Genomic DNA, 10,554 nt, shown 5'->3' on the forward strand with positions numbered 1-10,554 from the left:
GGGAAGAAAGAAAAAGGGAGGGAACGAGGGAAGGAAGGAAGGGAGGAAGGAAAAGGGAGGGAGAGATAGAGGGAAGGAAGGAAGAAGGGAGGGAAGGAGGGAGGGAGGGAGGGAAGGAAGGAAGGAAGGAAGGAAGGAAGGAAGGAAGGAAGGAAGGGAGGTGGATTCCCTCCCTTGAAATGAGGTTCACCTGTCTTCCTGATTACACAAGTGTAAAAGCTCACAAAGGAAAGTAATGATTAAGTTATATATTAGATAGAACCTCTAAGACCACTAAATGAGCTCAATGACTCCAGAGATAACCACTGTGCCATATTTTATTCATGTTAACCTGTTCTCAAACAGGGAAAAACCACCATAAATAACTGAAGTGGAGAAGCAGATAGAGAAATAGAAAATGATTCATTTTCAGAGGTCACAGAATTGAATGAAATTGACTACTGCATAATTAAATTCTCACACACTTGCAGATTCACTCTCACTAAAATTTACACAATGGCCAATATGATAGTCAGTGGCACTGCATTCTAAAGGTCATTCAAAAATTAAAAAATTTCAAACCATGACATTTTTCTGTAAAAACATTCCACAGCTGAAGGCCGAATTCTCTTTCTAGTCCACAACACTCTTTCTGGCAATAAACAGATATTTTAAAAACATACTGATCATGAAAACATCCCAGCTAGAAATCCTCAATGCTTCTAGACCCAAGCACACTAGGCTTCTGTGGCCTTTCAGCACTGGTGAGAAGTTCCACATGATGAGAGACTAGTCAGCCATGATAGCTGGTAACTCTCTCTAATCAAGAGAAAAGGCACAACACCATAAGCTATCCGTTCTCAACCTGTGGGTCATGACCCCCACAGGGGTCTCATATCAGATATTTACATTACAACTCATAACAGTAGCAAAACTATAGTTATGAAGTGGCAACAAAATAATCTTATGCTTGGGAGGTCACGACAAGAGGAGGATTATTAAAGGGTCACAGCATCAGGAAGGTGGAGAAGCACTGCTGTAAAGGAGAAGAGACCACAGAAAGGGCTGACTTAGCAGGAACGACACTCACAGCTGATATCCTTTCCTAGACTCATAACTTGGGATAGGTCCATAGCAAGAGGACAGCAAAAATACAGGGCAGCACAGAGAGGAAGACAGAGGGAAGCTAGAAGGAAGGACGGTAGGCAAAAGACTCCTGATGATGATAAGTAGAGATACACTGCCAAGGACACTAAGTACAGATGGTTTATCCTAATTATGGAGGGCTATTAAAGCCTTTGCATGTACAACTGCTGGGAAGTGGAGCATCGTTTTTGACACACACCCATGCACATACATATGGGCAGCATTAATTGGATGTGTGGGTTATCAACAACATAAAAGGAAGACATGGTGTTGGGAGAGGGACGTTGGGAGGATACTAAGAAAGTTGGAGGTAGGAAACTAGGTGTGGATATGATCTTAATTTCATGATCAAAATACACATGTGTGAGTTTTCAAGAACGAAGTAAAAACAACACAATAAGATAAAATCTATTGTCTCAACTAAAAGTTTTACAGCTGTCTTCCAGTACTGCAAATAAACCAAATAATTATCTACCATTTAAATTCCTACAAGGTCCATCCAAGAATTCATTTTACTGCTGCAAAAGAAGCTCACTGCTGTGAAGGAACTCTTCCTATATTTTAAAATTAATCTGTTGGAAAATGTACACTTAATTCTTTCTTTTCCAACCAATATAGTACATTTATCAGGTTGTACCCTATGTTTAATTCATATCTTAATAGGAAACACAAGTAAGAATATGCCTCAGTTAAACTGTGACCACAAGGAAAACAGTAAATCAAGGACAAGGGATCTGTATGGGAACCAAGGAAGGCAGTAGAAACTCTACTACTACACCTCCTCTTCTACTACAACACCTGGTGAGTAGATCTACCAATGCTGAGGAGCACTGAGCAACACTGGAAAAAGATGCTGCTAAAAATCACAGCCAACAACAGTAAATAGTAAATTCTTACCACAAATTTATCTAAGTAACTTCCTCGCCACAGACTCTAATCATGTTTGAGTTTGGACAGACACTGGGTTGCATCTTTCTTGAGATTTGCTAGCTGTGGATTTGGTCAACAGTGTTCATATCAGTTCATTCTTCATTGCAAGTCACTTCTGTGTTGAAGTTCCTGTCCCCAATCACCATCCCCATCACCCTGAGAATACCAGTCCTATCTACTCTCCTGCCCCTGCCACCTGTCTTCAGCCCAGGCAATGATCATGCTGCTTGGCAGGGGAAGGCATGTGGGGAGGCTGAATATGCTACAATATAGGAGAACTAGCTACTCTTAGACAATAGAACTCATCTTAAACTTAGTCCAAACAGAAATGATAAAATTTATTCTCCTCTGGCTCCAGCTAAATATATAGCTGAGAATAGCCTCATCTGGCATCAATGGGAGGGAAGGCCCTTGGTCCTGTGGAGGCTTGATGCTCCAATATAAGGGGATGCTAGAGCCGTGAGATTAGAGTGGGTGAGTGGGTAAAGGTGCACCTTCATAGAGGCAAAGGGAAGGGGGATGGGATGAGTGGTTTGCAGAGGAGAAACCAGGAGGGAGGATATCATTTGAAATGTAAACAAATAAAATAATTAATAAAAAACTGTCCTCTGTTAAATATATATACATAATATGTATATATATGTATTTCCAATAAAGTCTAAACAAAAATGTCAATCCTACTTCCATATTCTAAACAATTTTAGCATACTTAGTGCTTAGTACTACAATTCAGGTATGTACAGACATTACATCCCATACATATTTAGTAGATAATTAAACATTTAGAAAAGGGATTACTGCACAAGTCAGCCATGCTATCACAACAACAAGGCATTTACATAATCTACGAGAATTCTCAACGACAAGATAAACAAGATACATTGCTGACATAATGACAAACCATTCATTATATTTAAAGCAGTGAGTAAAGAACACCAGTGGGTTTGTCTGGAAAATACATAGCTGCTGCATGTAATGTGGGGCTGCCCACGAGAGGTTGTTCTATTAGTATGCATTCCATCACCTTATTAGTGAAAACAGCAGGCTGAATAAGGGTCCATCCCAACACCAATGCATTTGCAGAGCATCATTACTCAAAGGAAAGACTCACAAAACCAAGCCAAAAAATAAAAATAAAAATAAATAAATAAATAAATAAATAAATAAAATCAATCTTCCCAGTTAGCCCTTCCCGGTAGAAAGCATGAGCACAAGCTGGATTTAGCATTTCTTAGAAAGTCATGCTGTTGTGTTGCTGTTACGGCACGATGGTACAGAAGAGAAGGGAAATGGCTCATTAGTTTACCCCACAGGGTTATTCTGGTACTGGAGCAGGTAGGAGATGGTGATGGCCTACGCAGTGTATGTAGCAGTAAGGAAAAGGAAGAAGCAAACACTAGAAAGAACTCTCATCTTCTGAATGATTCAGACTCAGAATGGCCATGCTACCCAGTCACACACAGACTAGAATAGATCAGGCAAATTATGATGCAAGAGAATCTACATCCAGAATTATGGACACTTACCACCTAGAAGGAAAGTTTATTTTTAAAACGAATCCAGAAGGGAAAATAAGAAAGAAAAAAAAAAACACATTTTCAGATGGTTAGTTCTTATGATAGCAACTATACATTCCACAGATTTATACTAGTATGTATTGTATAATAGAGAAAACTATTACACAAAGCCTGACCACTTGACAGGCCTAAGTATATAGTACATACTTCTACACATTCAACCACGGCTGAAAACTAACTACCACTGAAAATACAATCCAGGTAGGGATCTAGAGAAATTTGCTGTAATAACAATTTCCTCTTTTTATATCAATCACTTGCTACTTTAGACAACTGCTAATTGTCTATATTCGGGACAACTAAAGGCAACATTAAAATATTTTTCATCCCAGGTGTCAAAGGAAATGTACTAATTTATTTGTTTGCTTCTTTCTCTTTGCTTAGCAGTGCACCTCTATGTAGCTCTTGCTGGCCTCAAGCTTTCAATGCTCCTACCTCAGTTTCGCAGCTTCTGAGATTCCAAGAGTGTGCCCCATGCCCAATGCATGCTGCTTTATTGGATTGCCGTCATTCCTCAAGAGGTCTGAAGCTGGGATTAGACTGATGGTCTAGCCCTCATGATTCTGCAGTTGTGGTGACAGACCAGGATATCCACAGTGTGTCTGCATTCAACCACAGCGGGTGATCTGAACAAAAACTAGACCTCACAGCCACACTTGCTGCTTTCTTTCAAATTACGATGAGCAGTAAGATGCATGCTTAACTCAAAGTACTATTCAAACATTACTAGCTTTGTTAGAGCAATCCAGAACTTAATAGAAATATATCTCTCCAATTTAACAACTTTTTCATACATTGTATGATAACCTCAATATGTTTCAACAAGAATGAAATATTAGTACACTTTTCAAATTATCAGACATCTCTTAAAAGATGATAAATACACAACCATGTTATGCTGATGGGACTTCAAAAACACCTATATGAAGAGGCTTCTTTATGCTGAACACCACTGGATAGGTCAATGCTACATGGCACAACTACCTTTGAAATGACCCTTTTTGACAAAAAAGTTAAGCAAACAAAAGTATGAAATGGAAGGAAAAGAGGGACAGGAGGTACCTATCATCATGGAACTCATAGAACCATGTTATAAATGAGCCTCTTGTCTGTGCATAGTAAGGGGGCGGACAACCCATTGCCTGGTTTTCCACATAACCACATGGAGAAATGCTGGATTCAAACACTTCAAGGTGCTCACTTAGTGAACTGCAACACCTTCATTTCTGTGTAATATGTCATTACCCTATTACCAAGAAGTTTTCCTGAAAGTTCTGGACTCTTGATGGGCATGATTTCTGGACACCTGCTACATGTCTCCAATCCACCAAATTACTATAAGTTATACTTCAAAAATTGCAAAAGGGAACTTCTGGGTACTTTTAGATTTATTAAGATTATAGTAAGAGCATAATCTATTATTCAATTTCCCCTTCTCTTGGCTACTGGGGAACCCTTTCTCCACCTAGACCTCTGATAATTGCTAGTTAAACTTAGAGATCCCACAGAGCTCAATACCAGCTTCTTTACAGAGGAGCCCTGTAGTATTGATCTTCTGGAAAACTGGAACAGAGTTGCTGTATAGTAGTCATTTTCACATAGCTTCTAAGATGACAAAGTAAAATACAGTATGTCAAGGGCTGATATGTTCAATTACATAAAAATTTGACTTTTTCCTTCAAAAATACATAAAACTAGAACTTTGTTCTAAATAAATATAGATTAGTTTATATTTACTGAAAATATTCTCATTTTCTCAAAGGTAAAGGTGATATTAAAATGATTAAAAATTCATTTCCGTTACAGGCAACAGTTTATAAATTATAAATTTATGAAGTATATACTTTATTTTAAACAGGTAATAAGAGTTGGTTTGTGATGGATTTCATTTTATATTTTAGCTAGTAAACAAACCAGGTGAGTTGAAGAATTCAGAAAAGACTAAATTGTTTTACCTATTAAAACTTAAATGCCAATTTCTGTTCTAACTTACATTATCCTTCCAACGTGATGAATCAACCACCTAGCTAAGAGACAGCAAAGCAAAAGCCCAAACGAGCAAACCTTCTGTGTGCCATCTGGTGGCGAAAGGTAATACAGAATACACACTCTAGGCACGACGTTTATCTACTTGCTATAGAATAAGGCAAGGGAGAGCAGAGGAAAATATGTACAACCACAAGAGCGAAGGCAAGCTGGTGATGCTGCAGCTTGGGTGAGACAACATCACAGGCTTATACTTACATGGCCATGCAGATCTGTGTTGAGGAGCATCATAGCACAGGTGAGGCAATGGACTCCATCTGCAAAAAAAAAAAAAAAGGGCGGGCTATTAACACAGCACACACAAGGGCCTTAAAAACAGTGCAGTACTAGACGCAACGTTGTCTAGAAAGCATAGGTGGATGAGTTAAATTATAAACTTCCAGTGTGCAACGTTGAACTCTTCTTTTGAATCAAACAGTACCAGCTCCCTCATGAGCAATTGGCACTACATGTACAAAGGCTGAATCGGTGTCCTTTAACCCAGAAACTCGTCTGGGGCTTTACAGTAAGGAAACAATTAAGGAGCTACATAAATACAAAACCATAGAGACAAACATTGTTCATCAAGGGACATAGATGACTCTCCAGAAACAAAACTGTAATATTGAGGACACTAGGAATGTTGTAGAGGAACACAGGCTAAAGTAGAAAGATGCTTGATAATCAGTATGAGAAACATACTGTGTGCATTATGACTCCATTAAAGGTAAATATTTCTAGGAAAATCCATCAAAATAGCTGGATCACGAAACATTCCTTTTGATCTATATTTTCTCAATGTTCTGTAGATTATAGTATCAAACTGAAAACAAATCCATTAATACTTAAAATATACAGATAAAAGACATATTTTTGCAACATTACTTAAAAGCCACATTTAGATAGAACTCTTTGCCCCTAAGGATGTTATAGATGAAGCTAAAAGTAAAACACTGAAATATTCTGGAAGGATCAAAAATTAAATATTCAGGAAAAATATGGTCAAAGCCTGAAATAACATTTCATACTTAAATGGAATTATCGTTTTCATCTCACTTTATACAGGAAAATAAAAAGTATACATAGCTAAAATCTTATCTCCGAGTATCAGAGCTAGCTTTCCTCTTTACCAATTCTTAACCCAAGTATAACAAGCAAATGAAAATAGTTTTAGATAAAGTGCAAACCGTATTCACGTACACCAAATGTACGGGAAAGACAGCTTGTTTTCAAAAGCAGATCTTTTGCTTTAGTAGGTGGTTTCCCTTCTATGTCACTTATATGCCTAACAGCAGATTTATTCATTCCACGTGCTTCTCATACATTCAAGACTAACTCCTGGACTGACTTACTGTAAAGGCAACAGCCAACACTCAAACTCCCTCATCGAGAGCACGTAGGCACCCTCACATACCTTACTGTGTGCAAGCATGCTAAAATCTTCCTACACCTGCAAGTGCGGTGGAAGCAACCCTCTTCCACTTCCTAGCTTCTCTAGCTGGTGCTGACCCCGTCTTACAAAGGATCCAGGTAGTACCAGTTTACACACAAGGGTGTGATATTGATGACCAAGTGCTGAGCTCTCTAGCTGCAGCCTGAGGGAGTGGTGAGCAGGGACATTGGTAACTGGCAGTCTCTATTCCTGTCCATCCTAGAAATTTACTGCAGAATTATGACATGTTTTTAGAAACTTCCCACTTAAAAGTAAATACGCTTCACTTAAAACTTGAAATTACTCATGTCTATAGTATTTTAAATGGAAACAGAGTCTCCTTTTGGGTAGAACTGTTTCTAAGAACAGTTAAATATTGTTTTACATTATAAAAACAGTACCGCGCTGGGCGGTGGTGGCACACGCCTTTAATCCCAGCACTTGGGGGGCAGAGGCAGGCGGATTTCTGAGTTCGAGGTCAGCCTGATCTACAGAGTGAGTTCCAGGACAGTCAGGGTTACACAGAGAAACCCTGTCTCAAAACAAAACAAAACAAAACAAAACAAAACAGTGTCACAAACTCAAATTTCATTAAAGCCACAAGTGAAAGGCAGCTATAAAGATTTTGGTTAATATCAAAACAAGAGCGCCGAAGAGTCGGCAAAGCTCATTGAGATAAACATAAATATACAAAAGATATCCCCGAGCTAAGCACACGCGGATTTCAAGAACTACAGGGATAGCAATATAATATAATATAAGAAGAAGAAGACCAATAATGTATTACAAACTGCTTTGCACATAAAATCCCTGTGTGGCAATGCTGAGCATAGAAAGACAACAGAAATAAAGTACATTGTAATACCATGAATTTATAAAGGATAAAAATAATTAAGAAAACAAAAATATCATGTTGTCATTACACCTTCCTTAAAAAGATGAGGTGAAAAACCAAAATAAAAAGGAAGCATCAGGAAATGGAACTAATGCTTTCAACTGGCATCAACGCAAATGAATGAGAAGGAAGTAAATTAAATATCACTTATTTTTACCATAAAATGAAATTTTTATAATAAGGAAAATAACCACAAATAAAACTGCAAGCTTTCCATTAGATTACCTTTTGAGGTGATAGTGTCTGGATTACAAGAAAAATATCTATTGGAGAAATGTATTAATACTCTCTCACGTTCCTGGGTTTCTCCCACAAGAGAAAATGCTTTTAAAAAATACCTGAGAAAGAATAATAAAAGAGAAAAATGTTTAAGATGTTTACAGTGTTATATTTGACAATTTAGAGGAAATATAAAGTATTAATTATACAACACCCTAAATCATTTCTCCCTATTACCTAAACTATTCACTAGATGGTTACTCAATAAGCAAATTCATATTTAAATGCAATAAAAACTCTGCACAGGAGCAATGTCTCAGCAGGTAAACGCTTGCCACTCAGGCCTGAGGACCCGAGTGCAGATTTCCCGTGAAAAGCAGGACTTAGTTGCAAGCACCTACACTCCAAGAACTGCTGCAGGGAAGTGAGTTCAAGACAGAGGAATTGCTCAGAAGTTTACAGGCAGCTACCTCAAGGACTCAACATAGCGACTGAAACAAAAATGGAGGGAGGCCTGCCTCAAAAACAAGGTGGAAGGCAAGAAGCATCTACACTGCCCTTTAATTTCCATGTTTGCTGCAGCACATGCATGCCTGCATTCACCCAAACACTTCAAATACTATATACCTACCTACACACAGACAGACAGACAGACAGACAGACAGACACACACACACACACACACACACACACACACACACACACAAATAATCTATGAACTATGTCAGGGTGAGAACAGAAAGGCTAACAGACTAAGAAAGCCTGAGTACCACAGGTGATTTCCAATCGCAATTGTCAAATAGTTGGTCTTAATAAAGATCAATCAAAAATTGAAGAAAAGAAACATTAATGACTCAATGTATAATCATATGAGCTATGTGTTAAAATCCCACACATTAGAGTTCTTTAGTCAGGTAATCTCCACATGTGGACTTCTAAAAGGCCAGGTACACTGCTTCATACACAACCAATTTGTGTTCATTTATTTTGCCTGTTTGCACATCATCATTGATAGATATATGAGAAGGAAATTGAGAAAAAAAGCTTTAAGCTATTCCTTATATCAAGCAATAGGTTACATAGAAAAATCATTTAATTTTTTTAGAAATTCTTACTACCATAAAGTTTTTGTAATAAAACTGATTTTTATGAAAATGTAGTTTTCTTTCTTACTAGAGACTTGTACTTCATTATCGTAAAGCACACTGATCACTATTTTTTGTAACTTTTGAAATAACACGTAGTAGCACAGAGCAGAGATTTAAATCATTCCTTTATATTAGATGTTTCCATTAACTAACAAAAAGATCCTGCAGGTTGCTCTAACGCGACCACAGTCACTTCAGCTCCAGGCTTCGGTTATCTGAAGCGTAAATTAAAGGATTATACTGGATGATCAGAGCTCTCTGAGGTTCCTGAGATTGAATGCTTACCAGGTGCTGTGTTCCATAGCTCAAGTGTTGAAAGTGAGCATTAGTGCGCCTTCATTTGAAACACTCAACCTAAAGCTGACATGGTGATCTGTTTCACAGACACGCCCTTTACATTCTACTCATTGAGTCATTTTCATCCCACCCAAGAGTTTAATAACAAAATATCATCTGAAAATATTTTGTATTTACTATGTTAAGTAAATACTTAAGGGACAAAGGCCTCTAATTTCATAGACAGTATTACCTATAACCTTTTTAACTGACGACAGAACTTATTCAACAGAACTGAAAGTAGGGATTCAAGGAGGAATGTGGGTGCCTATGTTGACTGCAGTAGTATTCACAATAGATATAAAACGTGGATTGCAAGTGGGTGAGCCAGCGGTGCTCATTCTAGACAGTGGAGTATTTGCTCAGCTGAAGGAGAGAAGGAAATCCTGTCGTAAATTACAGCATACATGAACTCTCAGGCCATCACACCTAACAAGCTCCCGAATGTTTTGCTGTAATAGAAAATGAAAAGGAAACCCTCAAGAGAGAGGCAGATTTGCTCAACAGCCGTTCTCCAGTATGCGCCGTGAACTGAGCTTTCCTAGCGCATGCTGGGTATCAGTTCATGTTCATTTCATGGTTTCTTTACTCTCTGTTGTTATACCCATGACATTTTTCTTATTCTCTGGGTAGGATCCAGATCATCATTCAAACTCACAAAGCAAATGGAACTGGAGTGAAAAGTCAGGCTCCAAGCAGAAGAGAAGTCAAGAGGTCATGACCTGGAGGTGATAAAGGGACAGAGGTAACATGCCATCATACCTGAGAGACTGATCCAGCGCCATCCCTGTGAAGTCAAAAAACTTCAGGTACTCTTCTGCAACCAGCTTGCTAAATTCATTGCTATAAGGAAACAGAGCGGAGTTT

At 38.2% G+C, this 10,554-nt stretch overlaps 1 protein-coding gene across 6 annotated transcripts in view; it reads right to left on the bottom strand.

Moving 5' to 3' along the window:
• Positions 1–10,554, bottom strand: part of Psd3 (pleckstrin and Sec7 domain containing 3) — a 534,828-nt gene that overhangs the window by 186,622 nt on the left and 337,652 nt on the right. For all 6 annotated transcript variants that reach the window (XM_031339986.1, XM_031339985.1, XM_031339987.1 and 3 more), the window contains 3 exons: positions 10,450–10,530; positions 8,210–8,322; positions 5,877–5,935 (listed from right to left, as the gene is read on the bottom strand). In XM_031339986.1, coding sequence (XP_031195846.1) covers positions 5,877–5,935; positions 8,210–8,322; positions 10,450–10,530 — 253 coding nt within the window. The remainder of the gene's footprint in view (positions 1–5,876; positions 5,936–8,209; positions 8,323–10,449; positions 10,531–10,554) is intronic.

The sequence above is a fragment of the Mastomys coucha genome, unplaced genomic scaffold (genome assembly GCF_008632895.1).
Source record: "Mastomys coucha isolate ucsf_1 unplaced genomic scaffold, UCSF_Mcou_1 pScaffold22, whole genome shotgun sequence".
Classification (NCBI taxonomy): domain Eukaryota; kingdom Metazoa; phylum Chordata; class Mammalia; order Rodentia; family Muridae; genus Mastomys; species Mastomys coucha.